Here is a 16,909-nt window from a genome sequence, read left to right as displayed (position 1 = left end):
TCCCCTTAGGACCAATTAGATAAGGGCACTTTTGCAGTTGAATAGTTACTCCAGGCTAACCCCATGCTTGATTCCTGGAATGCAGAACCAGGACAAGACAGTGGGCCCACCTTCTCCGCGAGTGCCTTGTCCTACGTCTCCCCTCATATTTTCCGATCATACCTGACACCACCATGATGTTCTGCTTCCAATCCCTCAGGGCTCTGATACACACACACACACTTTTTGGTTCCCAAAACAGAGGATCCCCACATCTCACCAACAACAACCACCATCTCAAGGCCGGAGATTACACAGGTTGCTAACCCCTGCCCTAAACCTTCCTCTCAGCACAGTTGTGAAGGTAGAATGTCAATGGAAAAGAAATAGAAGCAAAACATCAGAATAAATGTGGGTGGGGGGGGGGAAATGAAACATGGCTATCTCGGTACTGACCAACACATCTGGTCTTCTCTTCATTCAGGTGGTAGCCTCTTCCACAGTTTGGGACATTCCTCTGGCAAGCAAACGAGCCATCTGTGTTGATGCAGGCCTGCCCAGCAGGGCAAGGAGCAGCAAGAGTCAAACATTCATTAATATCTGCAAAAATACAGCCATGCATTTAAAAGGAAGAGGTGAGACCGAAGGAAGGAAGGAAGAAAAAAAAAATTCCACAAACCATTGCTGAAAACATTGCTTGCAAATGCAAAACACATTCCGTGGGGAAAACAGGCCATAAGTGGAGAGTAGCTCACAAATACGTGGCACGACAAAACCGCGCTCGACTAAAGCGCGCCCGATTAAACCACATCGCTGATCTCATCAACAGGGCGACAACAGCGAGCGCGGAGAAAGAAGGGCGCTTTAAATAGCGCTTTGAAAGCAAGCCGATTCAAGTTAAGGTAAGGGTTAGGGTTAGGTTTAGGTTTAGGTTTAGGGTTAGGGTTAGGTTAAGGGTTAGGATTAGGTTTAGCGTTAGGTTAAGGGTTAGGTTTTGGGTTAGGTTTAGGGTTAGGTTAAGGGTTAGGTTTAGGGTTAGGTTTAGGATTAGGTTTATGGCGGTTAGGTTTAGGTTTAGGGATAAATTTTAGGTTTAGCGTTTACAGCGTGCTTTTTTCTCCGCGCTGTTGTCGCGCTGTGATGACGTCAGCTACGCAGTTTCGTCAAGTGCCCTTTAGTCGAACGCGGTTTTGTGGTGGAACCCACAAATATGGTCACAAACTAGGCTCAAAAAACTCAAAATGGCTATGGCAAAAAGAAACAAAAAACCCTCCAGATGGTGGCGGGATTTTATGTGTGCTATACCCATCATCTGGAGTTTTTTGACCCTAGCTTGAGCAGAACCCCTAGTAGTAAAAGCAGCAGAGGAGGTCAGCTGCAGGCCTTACCGATACATTTGCCGAGAGCATCTTGTATAAAGCCGATCTTACACTGTTGTTTGGGCCGGCAACGGAATGATCCTGGCGTATTCTGACAGATAAAATCGGGGAGGCAGTTATGAATACCAGTCTCACATTCGTCAATATCTGGCACATCACAAAAGAAAGAAGGAGTTAGCGTCAGGTCTCCTGCAGCCATCCTGTCACGACCGAGATAAAAGCAGTTGTTGAGTTGACAAGATTAAACCTATCTCTCGACCGGTGATGGCGAACGTTTTTCTACTCGGGTGCCAAAAGGGCGCATCCACACCCATAATATAATGGCCTTCCCCCAGCGCATGCGTGCACAACCCTCCCCCCTGTGCCCCCCCCCCAATGCATGCGGACAGGTCTCACTGAAGCCTCCAGACTTCCGGTAAGCCAGTTGGGCCATTTTTCCCCTCCCCAGACTTCAGGAAAACCTCCGGAGCCTGGGGAAGGGCAAAAAAAAATGGCCCAATGGGCCTACCAGAAGTTCGTTTCCAAATTTTTTGCCATCCACAGGCTCTGGAGGCTTTTCTGAAGCCTGCGGAAGGCGAAAACGGCCTCCCCTCGCCCTCCAGAAAGCTGCAATCAGCTGGCCAGCATGCACATGCGTGCTGGGGCTGACGTCGGGCAACGCCTCTCGTGTACCCTCAGATATGACTCCGCGTGCCACCCGTAGCACGAGTGCCATAACTTCGCCATCACGGTTCTATGTTCTACGTTCTAAAATGTACCTTTGCAGAGATTGTAGTCTGTCAGCTGATAACCTGTGCCACAATTAGTCTCCCGCTGGCAACGGAAAGAGCCCATAGTATTGACACACATCTGACCGATGCTGCAGGCATTAGCTGCAGTGATGCACTCATTAATATCTGCAAAGAAGAGAACCATTTTTGAGGTAGCATGCCATTTTCTGTACAGGTAGTCCTTGATGTACAACTATAATTGGGGTCAGAATTTTGGCTGCTAAGCAAGGCAGATGTTCAGTGAGTCATGCGTGATTTTACAGCCTTTTTTTGTCATGGCTATTAAGCAAATCATTGCAATTATTAAGTGACTCACATGCTTGTTAAGTGAATGTGATTTTCCCCATTGACTTTATATGTTGAAAACCAGCTGGGAAGGACATAAATGGTGATTGCCTGACCCTGGGGATATGGCAATTAAGTCATAAGTAGGAGGACTGATCATAAGTCTTTTTCCCCCCAGTGTAATTGTAGCTTTGAATGTTTGAAAGTCAAGGACTTAGGCTTAAAAACATTTGTTGGCACTGATCAATCATTTATGAGTAGGTTCTCAGGGTAATAAACACTTCTGAAATCATTGTTACAAGAGAAATAAATCTAAGTTGAAGAAAATTTGACAAAAGGTTAAATTACTCTCTGCTTTAAAGGAATAATCAAGAAATTATTGAACTAAACCAGAGCAGTGTTTTTCAAACTGGGCAATGCTGAGATGTGTGGACTTCAACTCCCAGCTAGTGTGTAACTTACTCAGAGTTGAAGTTCACACATCTTAAAGTTCCAAGTTTGAAAAACAGTGACTTACAGTAGAAGAACCAGATTTGAGCAACAAAACTGATATAGCTAGAAGATGAAAGACAGAAAGTTGTTGTTGTTCTTTAATTTTGTTGATTCCCTACTCAACTTATGGTAGATCATCCATACATAGCTATATTATCTAAACCGTTTATATATTTCTACTCTATACCACAGAGTATTGGCCCAGATGGAACATGTTGGCCAGTGGTGGGTTGCAATTTATTTTACTACCGGTTCGCTTGTGTGTGCGATTGCGCGATTGTGAGAAAAGGAAATAATTTAGCAATAGCAATAGCACTTAAGACTTTTATGGTGCTTCACAGTGCTTCACAGCCCTCTCTAAGCGATTTACAGAATCAGGATATTGGTCCCTACAATCTGGCTCCTCATTTTACCCACCTTGCAAGAATGGAAGGCTGAGCCTGGTGAGATTCGATCTGCCAAACAGCCAGTGATCAGCAGAAGTAGCCTGCAGTACTGCACTCTATCCACTGTGCCACCGCAGCTCTATAGCCATAGATTGACTGATTTTCGGCTTCAGTAAAAGCATTTATCATTTCCCTATCCTTTATCGTCTTTAGAATAAGGAGGAGGATAAGATGATTAAAATGCCAAAGAAGGAGGAACAAATGAAGGAACAGAATGAAATCTTGGCATTGGACCTCACCACACCCTGACAACAAAAAGTGTGTATAGTCAAGGCTATGTTTTTCCCAGTTGCAATGGATGGCTGTGAAAGTTGGACCATAAGAAAGGCTGAGCGCCAAAGAATTGAAGCTTTGAACTATGGTGCTGGAGAAGACTCCTGTGAGTCTCTTGGACTGCAAGGTGATCAAACCGGTCAGTCCTAGAGGAGATCAACCCTGACTGCTCTTTAGAAGACCAGATCCTGAAGATGAAGCTCAAATACTTTGGCCACCTAATGAGAAGGAAGGACTCACTGGAGAAGAGCCTCATGCTGGGAACGATGGAGGGCAAAAGAAGGAGGAGATGACGGAGAATGAGGTGGCTGGATGGAGTCACCGAAGCAGTCGGCGTGAGCTTAAATGGATTCCAGAGGATGGTAGAGGTCAGAAAGACCTGGAGAATGTTGTCCATGGGGTTGCAATGGGTTGGACATGACTTTGAAACTAACAACACACTAAGTATCAGCAGAAGGGACAGAAATTTGGAGCAGCCAAGCTAAATAGGTATGACAGATGATCTTCTATAACTTGCTGCCAATCTGAAATCAAGTCAACTGCTTAGTCTAGACACATCCATCCAAAATCTCTAAACAAACTCAAAAGTGAAATCTCTTCTCTTATAAAACATTATCTCTCAGATCAGCTGTAGCACTATGGAAAAGGAACATCCATCTCTCAAAAAGAGATTGAAGGATGAAAGCCAGGAATTTACAGCCTAGTTAGCATAATGTCCCTTTTGAGTAAAACAGTGGAAAACCCCACAGTCATCTTTTTACTAAGAATCGAGCCAGACATCTGCAAAGATAATTCTTGCCTCCCTGGCTTTTAAAGTTGACTGAGAGTATCAACAAGAATACGGAGTCAAAGAGTAAGCCTTTTTTACTCGGCCTTTGAAACCGCCATTGATAAATGAATGTCTAAGCAAACTTAGCAATTGGGATGAACAAGAGGAAAAGTCTTCCATGGATTAAAGTAACGGTAAAGGTTCTCGTCACACATATGTGCTAGTCGTTCCCGACTCTAGGGGACAATGCTGATCTCCATCTCAAAGCCAAAGAGCCAGCGCTGTCCTAAGACGTCTCTGTGGTCATGTGGCCGGCATGACTAAACGCCGAAGGTGCATGGAACGCTGTTCCCTTCCCACCAAAGGTGGTCCCTATTTTTCTATTTGCATTTTTACATGCTTTCAAACTGCTAGGTTGGCAGAAGCTGGGACAAGTAATGGGAGCTCACTCCGTTACGCAGCACTAGGGATTCAAACCGTCAAACTGCTGACCTTTCTTTTTTTTTTTTTAATAAATGTTTTTTAATTTTAATTTAAAACAGGTACAGCATCTTTCTTTACATCTGTAGAAAATGTATCAATCAATTACAGATAAGTTTTGGTACATCTCCTCCACAGTCAACCAACATAACTCATATTAACTCAGGCATTATTATATATCCATTTTCATTTAACTGTAATTATTATTTAGAAATATTAATAAAAGTAATAATCTTGAACAATCCCTGCCCACACCAGTGGGAAAGGAAAAAAAAAAGGGCAAATAAAAAATAAAAATTAAAATAAAAAATAAAAATAATACAAAAAAAGACAAAAACGACAAGTGACAAGGCAGGAAAACAAAACAAAACACAGGTGTCTATTATGAAAAAAAAAAAAGAAGTATATCAACTGGTTACAACATGCTTTGGTGCTTCTCTTCCATTAACTCATATTAATTCAAATATCTTAACTCGCATATTTACCATATCAACATCATTATACCTCCAGTTTTAATTACCTATGGTTATTTAAACATCCTTCATCCTTAGCTATGCTAAAGAATTAATCCATAACACATGCTGACAATTCATTTACTTATTTGTAGAATCCTCTATTATCATCAAATCCTCATGTCCTATTTTAGCTGGACATCCATAATATTTAATTATATCATATATCATAACATTTTCCCAGTATTGATTAACATTTGATTGTATGTATTTTATTTAGTTTTTTTAATAGTGATAATTATTGTAGTTAATACTCTTTATGTATAATCTAAAGATGTTTTCTCATATCCAATTGTTAGTTATCATATCAACTCCACATTATATACATTACTATCAATATCAATTATTATTCAACTATATCTGTTACAAAAAAAGCAATTAGGTTTAGCTAGTTTTCAATTGTATTCTTCAATCTATCAGCCAGTTCCAAATTATATATATTACTATCCATATCAGTCATTATTCAGCTATATCTATTACACATTAAGGTAATCAGATTTAGCTAATTTTAAATTAGGTTCTTCCATCTGTCAGCCAGTGTCTCTCCAATAGCAAAATCTTCTCAAATCAATTGCCACGCGTTGAATAAATTTGCCAAATGTTTTCATAAGCAAATCCAGACAAAGATATTTTCGCACCTTTGGACTCTGAATGTCAGTGATGAAATAATAATGTTGTCCTGGGCTTGTAAAATTTTCCAAATTAACTTTAATTCTCAAGGGTGGATTTTCCATTCCTCCTGCACTCTGTCTCTTTAAATGAGTCTTCTTTATAGCTCCCCCCCTCCTTTCTTCCTCTGAGAAAGACCAGACACCATTTCTCACATGTTCCATTTGTATTTCAGGAACATTTAAACATTCAACGATCTCAGTTTTTACTTCATATTTTAAAATCAGATGATCCAATTTTCTTTCCAGCCTTTGATAAGAGTCAAAAAGCCCTCTACATGCGGAAAAAAGAATCTGAAATGAAATCTTAGAGGTATTTTGAGACGCCATGATGTGTCGCAGTTAAAAATTGCAAGCTCTTTTTTTTTTTCCCACAGACTTCGAAGCACTTTTCTTATTCTCTTGCAGGCTGTGCAATCTTATCTGATCGTAAACAGAGCCAAGTAATAAAGTAATAAAAATGTCGAATCGTGACGGGATAATTAGTAGAAAATAAATTTTACGATCCACTTAGGGAGAGTCAGAGGGGGGAGGATGTCGAGGAGTTTCTTGAAGCATTTAAGAAGTAAAGTAACCACCAGCCATAAATCCATTAAAAAAAGCCAATTCGCCGCTAAATTTTCCTATTCTTTGGTTTCAGTTAGCTTAAGTTTTTAACACGAACAGTCTCTCTTGGATAATAAAATCAGCTTACCAGATGACATCACTTCTACCATTCTTAGGGGCAACCTGCAGTTTCAGTTAGCACGCAGCTAATCCAGAAAGGAATTGGCACGAGGAGTTAATACACCCCCCCCCCCAGAGACTTGCGGGTGTCTCTGAGGTCCTGGGTCTCTCCTCACCTTCACTGTCGTCTCCGGGACAGCTAAGAGTTCAAAGAACCCGTCCAAAAATCCTTCGGTATAGAGGAATTTCAGGAGTAGCCTGAAACTCCATCTTCTCACTGCTAAGCCCCCAAACTGCTGACCTTTCTGATCGACAAGCTCAGCATGTTAGCCACTGAGCAACTATCCCCCATGGATTAGTAACTGGTTAAAAAACCAGAAAGCAGAGAGCAAACATGTCTCAAAAAAACAGGATGTAAACAATGATCTTTTTGAAGGCTTTGCCTTAGAAGTGGAGCCATCAGAGGCAATCTGGAATTAAACCATGAAACCAGATAAGAATGAAATGCTTCCCTTTTCTTAACTATAATCCAGAAAGTTAAGTTAAATGGAAACATTTGCTTAAAACACCAAGTCCCTTAGAATGGCAAACATGTTGTAAGGTTGAAGTAGCGCAAAATTATTTTCCCAAACTCAAGAAAAGACAAGAAAGCAAAAACTGCAGTTTAACATCATCCAATATAAACTATTATGCATGGACAACAGGTACGACGAGAACGTACAAAAGCAACTGCAGTGTGTGTATATATGTGTGTGTGTCAAAAACGCAAGATGGCAACCCTGATTTAAATGATCAAAATTCATGTTGAAAGGAGGGAAGGTTTTAAACACTTGGTGATGGCCACCATACATTAAACACTAAGACTTATATACAGCTCCACAGTGCTTTAGAGCATGGAAAACTTGAACTGTTTAGAGAGTCAGACTATTGCCCACAACAATCTAGGTCCTCATTTTACCGACCTTGGAAGGATGGAAGGCTGAGTCAACCTTGAGTCCTGTCAGGATCAAACTTCAGACTGTGAGCACAGTTAGCCTGCAATACTGCATTCTAAGCACTGCACCTGTTGTGGCCCACCAGCGGCCAGCACAGCTGGCAGCAGATTCAGACAGTGAGGAGGTTGGGGAGGAACATGGGCCAGTCCTGGAGTCTGGGGAAGACTCTGATGAGGGCTCTGTGTTAGAAGCAGGGAGGGGGACACAGCCATATGCCAGTTATCAGCTGCCTTCAGAGACAGACATCAGTGAGGCAGACAAACAGCTGGAGCCTGTTCCCAGTGTGTGCCAGAGTTGCCAGATGAAGGGAACAGCTAAAGAACAGGGGTCGACTTGGGAGTAAGGCCACAGGTGGATGATGAATGGCCCCTCCCAGAGGAAATAAAAGAGGAGCGAAAGGGGAGGGGAGTTTGCAGGAGACAATTAGTTTGCTTAATTGGTTCGTGACTCTCCAAGGCTCCTTGCCAAGTTTTGCAGATATCGGCCTGGCAGCTCTCCAAGGCAGATAAGGTCTGTGACTGTAAATCCTCCCTTGAAAGATGGACGTAAATGAGCAGAATTCACTGCAAATTAATAAAAGGGTTTTTTGTTGGGACAAGGAGTTTGCTTCATGCTCTTCAGCAGCCTAGGTCAGAACAGCGCCATCATCTTGAATTTATTGACTGCCCTCCTTGAACATATACGCTGATTGGGTCTGAGCTAGTGCTAAAGGACCAGGAAAGAGATCTTCAGGTAGTCAAATTCAAAAGGTGGACTTCGGGCTGGCTTCACATATTAATTAGTAATTTCACCATGATTTACTGAATTAGGCATAATGGCTACATTTATAAACCTAAACCACAAACCATGGTTCAGAGATAATCAAGTGCTAGTCCATGTATCACTTCAAGCCCCAAGATTGATGTAGGGACAGTTGACATTGAAGACTTTAAGAAAGTTATAAGTAGAATTGTCTTTAGAAAACTTTATGTAACTACAATTAGTTGCAGTAATTGAACCAGAAAAAGACATTATAAGATAGGAAACATTATGAAAAATAATCAAGAGGTAATAGCCGAAACCACAATGTTTAAGATGTTTAGGTCAAAAGGAAAGAGATGGGAGGAGATGTGACAGTATCTTCTTCTTCTTGTGCCATATCCATCATTGGACGTCGGCGATCATGTTGGCAATCCTATTTTTGTCAACAGCTGCATGAAAAAGTGCTGCTGAGTTTTGTTGTGATGATATAAAATTATTATATATAGAAAGTGGAAATGAAGGTTATCTTCCTTTATGATCTTAGAAACAAGATCATCCTATGAAGCTGAATAGGAGGAAATATAAAATAATTATTCACTTAATAAATAGCTAAACAAAGGAACAAGAAATTTTGTTGGCTTTGAAAGGGTGTTAAAACAATTTAATGGTCCATAAAGCATATCCAAAGGAAAAGCAGAAGGCATATATGAGATGATGTTAATGAGCCGGTTAGGGTTTCTCAACAACTTGTGATCACCACACAATAGAATGATCTGATCTGGACAATAGATACCATATTTTTCGGAGTATAAGACGCACCGGAGAATAAGACGCACCAAGATTTTGAAGAGATAAATTTAAAAAAAAAAAACATTTTTGCACTTTGCACATCACCACAAAATGGCCTGTTTTTCACAAAAACGGGCCCATTTTTGTTTTTCAAAAAAAAAGGGTATAAATAGCCTTTAGGAGGCTTTTGGGTGCTCCTGTGGGCTGAGGGGGCAAAATTGAGCAAACAACGGCCTGTTTTTCGCTCATTTCTGCCCTCGTCAGATCCAGGAGCACTCTGAAAGCCTCCTAAAGGCTATACATGGCCATTTTGGTGAAGGGGGTGGGGTTTCAGGAGACAAAAAAATGCTGTATTCAGTGTATAAGACGCACCCAGATTTTCAGCCTCTTTGTTGAGGGGAAAAGGTGCATCTTATACTCCCAAAAATACAGTAGATCATAAAAAGTCAGGTCTTCTTTCAGATGAACCAGAACACACCCATGTAGTTTGGTAGATTCTTCCTGGGTGTTTTTCCAACTTCCTCAGTTGGAGACTATGTGCCATGCCTATGTAGTTTTCTTGTGACACAGAAGAAGGTTGCCATCAGCTTCTTTGGGAATGTTTGTTCAGCTTATCCATCTATTTCCTGGTATTCCCCCATCCCAAGTTAAACCTGCTTCGATTTTCAAGAGAGCCAATACACAAGGAGGGCTAATTAGTTATATATATATATATATATATATATATATATATATATATATATATATATATATATATATATATATATATATAAAAATAAGGAAATCAAATGTTTCATTACCTTCACAGGTGAAGCCATCTGGCTGAAGCTGGTAGCCCATGAAGCAAGAACAGAGGACACTAGTTCCTGTGTCCCTACACTGTTGGGTACAAGGTCCTCCACCTAAAACCCAAGAATTATGGCAGAATATATTCCTTTCTCCAAAGATTGGCATATTTTCCAATAGCAATTTCCCAAGCCATATTGATACACTACTGCAAAGGACTTGCAAATAGGACCTTAAAAACACATGCAATCCACTTCACCAAGTAGTGAAGACCACCCAGAATCGGCAGTAACCCACCCAATGACAGCAAACTTCTCTAGTAACCAGGTGGGATTAATTCCATGGGCCTTCCAGGGGCTGCCAAGATGTTCCTCAATATGTTTCAAGGTTCTAATTTTAACTTATGAAGTCCTTCAAAACCTATGAAGCATTGTCAGGACTGCTACATCCAACCATCTATCTAATGATACCCTCCCAGGAGAAGCACTGGAAGTGAGGGGAGCTGAGGGTGGCCAGGGGTGGGATTCAAAAATTTTAGCAACCGGTTCTCTGCCTAGTTGCTTGGTGGGCATGGCCATGGTGGGTATGGCCTACTTAGCCTCCTGCGCTACCTGGGGGGGGGCATTTTGCCTTCCCCAGGCTCTGAGGGGTTTCTCAAGTCTCTGGGAGGGTGAAAATAGCCTCCCCGGGCTCCGGAGACCAGAAATAGGCCCGTTTCCAGACTTGCGGACTTCCGGGTGGCCCGTTTTTCGCCCTCCCAGAGCCTTTGCGCGGACCCTGAACTTACCTGGCATCCAAAACAGGCCACGTGGAGACTACAGGGAGGAGAGGGGTGCGTGTAGTCCTTGCAACTACCGGTTCGGCGAACCAGATGCAAAATTAGCATTCGGTTTGCCAAAACTGGTCCAAACCGGCTGAAACCATCCCTGATGATGGCCCTGCCCCTCTGAAAAGACCCCCACTTATAGATTACAGCTTTCCAAAAGCTGATACAATAACTGATTGTGCTAAAAGGTTTTGGATCAGAAGTGTTTCCCTAATCCACCATTTTAGCCACTGAACCAGATTGGCTCCTTTAAATTGTAAGGCTATTTCACAATACAATTGTGAAATTCAATTTAGCCCACAGCCCTAGGATTTTGTGATGCTCTCTTATCCAAGAATTAACCAGCTTCAAACCTGCTTCAGACAAGGTCAGTTAAGGCTTGCCAAATGGAGATCTGGTATATTTTAGAAGGTAACATTGAATGACAACACTGAAATAACATTCACACTTCCTCTACAAACTCTCAAGTTTATCTAACACCAAATGTCTGTTCTCTCCAATGGCCCCTTGTCAAAATATGAACAAGCTTACCTCTGCAACGGTCATTCAGGTAATGGTCCTCAAGGTTAATTTCCACTGGAGAAAACAAGTCAGCATTGAGGAGTGAAAGAGAGATGCACTGTTAGTCATACTGACCTCTTGCTAGAGATATTGGCTGGTTCATTCACAGTCAAAACAACAATATAGGAAATTGGGAAGGTTTCCTTTGAAGCTTTTCCAGTAACATCTAGATCAGGGGTGTCAAACTCAAGGCCCGGGGGCCAGATCCGGCCTGCGGGGTGCTTAGATCTGGCCCATGGGGCCCTGGAAACAGCAAAGGACCAGCCCACGGTGCCTCTGGCAGCGAAAACGGAGCTTAGGAGGGCTGCACACGGATCCTCCCGAGCTCCGTTTTCACTGGCAGAGGGTGGCAGGAGGCCATTGCAGATGAAAATGGAGCTCAAGAGCCTGTTTTCTCGGGCAGAGCGCTTGGGCTACCACAGGTGTCCTTGACATGAGCTGGCCACGCCCACCCCCGAGGTCAAACAAAACCCTGATGTGGCCCTCCATGAAATTGAGTTTGACACACCTGTTCAAAATCAGTGTTACTCAACTTTGGTAACATTAAGATGTGTAGTAGACCTCAACTCCCGGAATTCCCCAGCCAGGCATGCTAGCTGGATAATTCCGGGAATTGAAGTCTACAAGTTTTTTAAAGTTATGGTTAAAAAATACTGGTCTAGATGGAAGAATGAACTCAAAATTGAGATAGTAGACGGTGATACTCCAACTTTGCTCTTCTGGGGACAGAGAGCAGCATTCAACCTTTTTAACTTCTGAAGCAAACATATATATGTTACAGGTTAGTCTCAGATTCCACAGGTTAAATCTCGCTGCACATTTTAATCCATTTTACAAACAGCGTGCAACAGCTCTCCTGCAGTTCAAAACATGCTGCTCCTTCATCTCAAAGTTTTTTTTTATTTATTAATTTGAACAACTTACCCACTTCTTTGTTAGGACCGTCAACAATCCCAGCATCTGAGTTTTCATGCCCTTCAACACAGCAAGCTCTGAACACCAATCCACACTGATAACCCATTAAGAGGCTCTGTTCACAGCTATTGCCTTGTTTCTGGGCCTCTTTCCCCAAAAAGCAGCAGTGACAGCATTTCTGTGTAGCGGAAATTAATGCATTATGTTATGGTAGCTATCCTTCAAACCCAGAGATCTAACACACTTTTCACTTGCTACCTTGTGGGATTCATGCAACTTTAAGATGCATGGACTTCAACCCTCAGAATTCCTCAGACAGAATGTCTTTCAGCTGCCGAAGTTAGGAAACCCTGCGTTTAAGCCTTTCAGAACGTTTCTGGAAATATTTGGATGTTTTAAAAGGTTTGGGCAAAAACTGCTCAGTTGCAAGCCCCCAAGAAATCTCAAGAGTATGACTGCTGTGAACATCCTGGAAGTGTTTGGAGACTGAAATGCTTCTATGAAATTCGGAATATGTAACCTGTTTTGAATTTGGGACAGCCAGACTAGTGATGGCTAAATATTGAAGATGAACTTGGGATATTCAAAGAAATGAGTGGCACAATGAAATTTGGAGTATGGCAACAAATGATAAATTAACAACAGAAATTAAATTTTAAAAAGGGATGATCAAAGCAAACAATTATAATTAAATATGGGGGTATTTTATAAAGTCAATGTTGGTGGAAGGCAAAGGGAATAAACCTACTCAAGAATATATGTTGTTACGGAGGGGATAAGGCATGATTGGAATATATTGTATTATAGATAAAAAAATATAAGGAGGGGGGAAAGGGTGGAGGGGGAGAAGATACACTGTAATATGTGCGGTTTTTTCTTTTTTCTTTCTTTTTTTTTGTATTCAGATGTACCTATATTGCAGTGTTGGGTTACAAATGGTACGCCCCGGTACGGGCGTACCAGTGTCTGTCGGGAGCACCAGGTACCGTTCAGGTAGGGTGCTCCAGAGGTCCCGCCCACCTGCCTGCGCTCTTTACCGGTATCTGAAGTTCTGGGGGCTTCCTTACAGGCGCACGGAGGCCACAGTGTCTGCACAACGCTCCACCAAACAGCTGGAGCGTCGCAGGCGGTAAGTACGCATGCACACGCTGCACACATTCCTGTAGTGGGCGGGCGGCCCCGTTGCACCGGGATCTGGAACCCACCACTGATGTACTGTTTGTATTATTTGCAGTTTAAAAAAAATTAAAAAAAGAATTTGGGACATTTACTCTCTGAACACATTCAGAATTCTCAGCAGCATAACTGCAATCTATAATTGAAATATTAAAAGATTGTTTCAGTTATGACAATATAACAAGTAAAGACAGGAAGGAGGGAAAATTAAAATAGCAAGGGTCAAACATGGAGCAATTAAAAGCAATTAAAATAAAAGTCTTCAAGACTCATTAATAGATGAACTCTTGACAAGTGGGTTTTCAAAACAGTCAGCTGCTCCTTTTTTTTAGTTCTCCTGCTCCCTAATCTGAATCAAGTCTGCCCAAATTATTTGCATTATTTTGGAAAGATGCCATTGATCTTATTATATATCTCCTTTGACAATTCTAGATTAAAATACAGCCTGAGAACCCTTCCTCATTATGGAGCTACAGCGGTCTCCATCCCTTAAGATGAAAATTCAGATGTTTGACAGCCATGAACAAATTATGCATTTCACAGCAATATCCTGGAGAAATTATATCCAATTTGGCAAGAATTTTTTTTAACAATTCATTTACAGTTACTACTTTACTGGAATCCTATCCATGTAACAATGAATCCTCACCAGTGGTGGGTTTCCAATTTTTTTACTACCAATTCGCTCGGGCAAGCACACATGCTCACACGCGATACTTCTGCGCATGCGCAAAAGCGTCCAAGCAGGTGGGCAGAGCCTCCCGCCGCCGCTACTATCAGTTTGCCCGATCCAGGCCGATCCGGGAACAACCACCTCTGAGCCTCACCGTTTCCTGCCAACTTCCTCTCGTTTTACATTTTATATTTTTATATCCATCTATTAATTTGATATGCTCTCATTATGATAATATTCTGTCACAATATTTTTTTCATTTCTAGCATGAAATGCTTTGTATAGGAGGAGTTGGTACTTTCCACATCTAGCACATTGGCCCATTGTGAAGTATCCATGCTTTCATGAAGCATTCATCAAAGAAATGGCCCCACAGAGATTCCCCTAGTCTGAAAGCCACGATGCAGATTTAAGCACACGTAACAAATGCAGAACAATCACTAAGAGTGCTGTAAACCAGCGGTCACCAACTGGTGTTCTCTGGACCACTGGTGACCTGCGAGAAAATTTTGGTGGTCCACAGAAAAATTATTCGCATTTTTGCATTTTTTATATTGCACTAAATCAGGGATCCTCAAACTACGACCCTTGGGCCGGATACGACCCACCGAAGCAATTATTCCCACTCGCTGATGGATGGGGTCCTTCAGGCACTTGGCTTGGCTGCCTGTTTAGTAGCTCCACCCCTTCCCTCCCTCCCTCCCTGGGAATCCAGGTGCTTCAGTGAGCGGTGCGCGAAACTTCAGCCAGGCTACTCTAAAGACAGAATTTACAAGGGGCGGATCTAGCGCCCGGGCTGGCTACAAGACAAACATTCATTCTTGGCCGTATTTGAGATTCCTAGCTGCAATGAACAGCAAACCTAGGATTGACCCCAGCACTTCTCTCCGCTAACCAGCAGCCAAGTTAAGTGCCTGAAGGACCCCATCCCATCAGTAATTTATATTAGTGGCCCACAGGATTTAAACATATGAATTTAGTGGTCCCTGAAGTCCGAAAGGTTGGTGACCCCTGCTGTAAACGATCTTTTTAAGGGATTCTCTGGTTTTATAGGATGCACCATGAGGAAACAATGAAAACACCCAATATTTTCCATATCCTTTTGTCCATCTCCTTTATAGGAACCCTCAAAGAACCGCCCAGGATCCAGCAAATTCTAGAACTACGATGTGAAATGTACCGAAGTAGACCAGCAGCATCCGGCTCTGATAGCAAAGAGAAATTCCAAATTGCTATGCAGTCATTTCAACACCCCCTCTACAATTTCACCTTAATGATCTTGTCTTCACAGGTGGAATTCTCCCTTGGCAAGTCACAATTTTCTTGCTTACTAGCAATGGCCATTCCGGTAGTGCAATGCAACACCTCCAGCTGACTGAGGCAACACTCTTCCTGGGCTATCCTACAAAGAGAATCAGACAGAGGATTACAGATTAAAAACAAGAGTTGGAAGGGACCTTGTAGGTCATCTAATCCAACCCCCCGCCCAAGCAGGAGACCCTACACCATTTTTGACAGATGGCAGTCCAGTTTCTTCTTGAAAGTTTCCTGTGATGAAGCTCCCACAACTTCTGAAGGCAATTTCTATTCCATTGGGTGATTGTTCTCACTGTCAGAACATAGAGTCGAGGTGGTGCAGTGGGTAGAGTGCAGTACTGCAGGCCACTTCAGCTGACTGTTAGCTGCAGTTCGGCGGTTCAAATCTCACCGGCTCAGGGTTGACTCAGCCTTCCATCCTTCCGAGGTGGGTAAAATGAGGACCCAGACTGTGGGGGCAATATGCTGACTCTGTAAACCGCTTAGAGAGGGCTGAAAGCCCTATGAAGCAGTATATAAGTCTAACTGCTATTGCTATTGCTATTTCTCCTTATTTCTAGGTTGAATCTCTTCTTGTTCAGTTTCCATCCATTGTTCCTTGTCTAATCTTCAGGTGCTTTGAAAAATAGCTTGATCCCCTTCCTCTCTGTGGCAGCCCCTCAAATATTGGAATTCTGCTATCATGTCTCCCCTGGTCCTTCTCTTTAGACCAGCCATGCCCAGTTTTTGCAATCGTTCATTGTATGTTTTAGCCTCCAGTCCCCTAATCATCCTGGTTGCTCTTCTCTGCACTCTTTCTAGAGCCTCAACATCTGTAATAGAAGCTCTGTAATGGGTGATATGATCGCACAACACACTTGACAAAACACAGCAAAAGTTGCAACTTTGAAAACAGTAGAGAACAATCAAAACAAATTTTTTCTCAGAAGGGTTTAACTCTCCGGCAGGAACCAAAATTGGATTTAGGCAAATTGGGAAAATGGGTGCAACTTGAGAAATGGATACCAGGGGCATCTTAGCAGGGGGCACGAAATGGACAATTTGTCTCAGCTTGGAAGAGAAGTAGGAATGGACCTGATTCATACTTGGGTGGGAGATTACCTGCTTATCCTAAGACTTGCCTGGAAAGTAAAAATGAAAATAATTGCAAGCTATTTCAATATTGCTGCTAAGAAAAGCATACAGATGTTCAAAAATCACAGAGATGTGCCAATGAAAATCTCAGGAAGTCAGCTTGAAAGAGGCAAGGTTCATGCCCTGGATGAGGAGGCAGTTTGGTGTAGTAGTTAAGGCACCAGGCTAGAAAGCAGAAGACTCTGAGTTAGAGTGCTGCCTGAAGCAAGGAGGCTGGATGGCTTTGGGTTGGTTCCTCTCTCTCAGCCCAACCCACCTCACAAGGTTGTTGTTGTTG

At 42.3% G+C, this 16,909-nt stretch overlaps 1 protein-coding gene across 2 annotated transcripts in view; it reads right to left on the bottom strand.

Annotated features, from left to right (window-relative positions):
* FBLN1 (fibulin 1) overlaps positions 1–16,909 on the bottom strand; it is a 61,335-nt gene that overhangs the window by 28,684 nt on the left and 15,742 nt on the right. For both annotated transcript variants that reach the window (XM_032220624.1, XM_032220625.1), the window contains exons 3-9: positions 15,451–15,583; positions 12,342–12,510; positions 11,388–11,432; positions 10,045–10,146; positions 2,117–2,254; positions 1,368–1,505; positions 436–579 (exon numbers count right to left, since the gene is read on the bottom strand). In XM_032220624.1, coding sequence (XP_032076515.1) covers positions 436–579; positions 1,368–1,505; positions 2,117–2,254; positions 10,045–10,146; positions 11,388–11,432; positions 12,342–12,510; positions 15,451–15,583 — 869 coding nt within the window. The remainder of the gene's footprint in view (positions 1–435; positions 580–1,367; positions 1,506–2,116; positions 2,255–10,044; positions 10,147–11,387; positions 11,433–12,341; positions 12,511–15,450; positions 15,584–16,909) is intronic.

Source organism: Thamnophis elegans, chromosome 7 (genome assembly GCF_009769535.1).
Source record: "Thamnophis elegans isolate rThaEle1 chromosome 7, rThaEle1.pri, whole genome shotgun sequence".
Lineage (NCBI taxonomy): Eukaryota > Metazoa > Chordata > Lepidosauria > Squamata > Colubridae > Thamnophis > Thamnophis elegans.
This window is presented reverse-complemented; position numbering and strand designations above follow the sequence as displayed.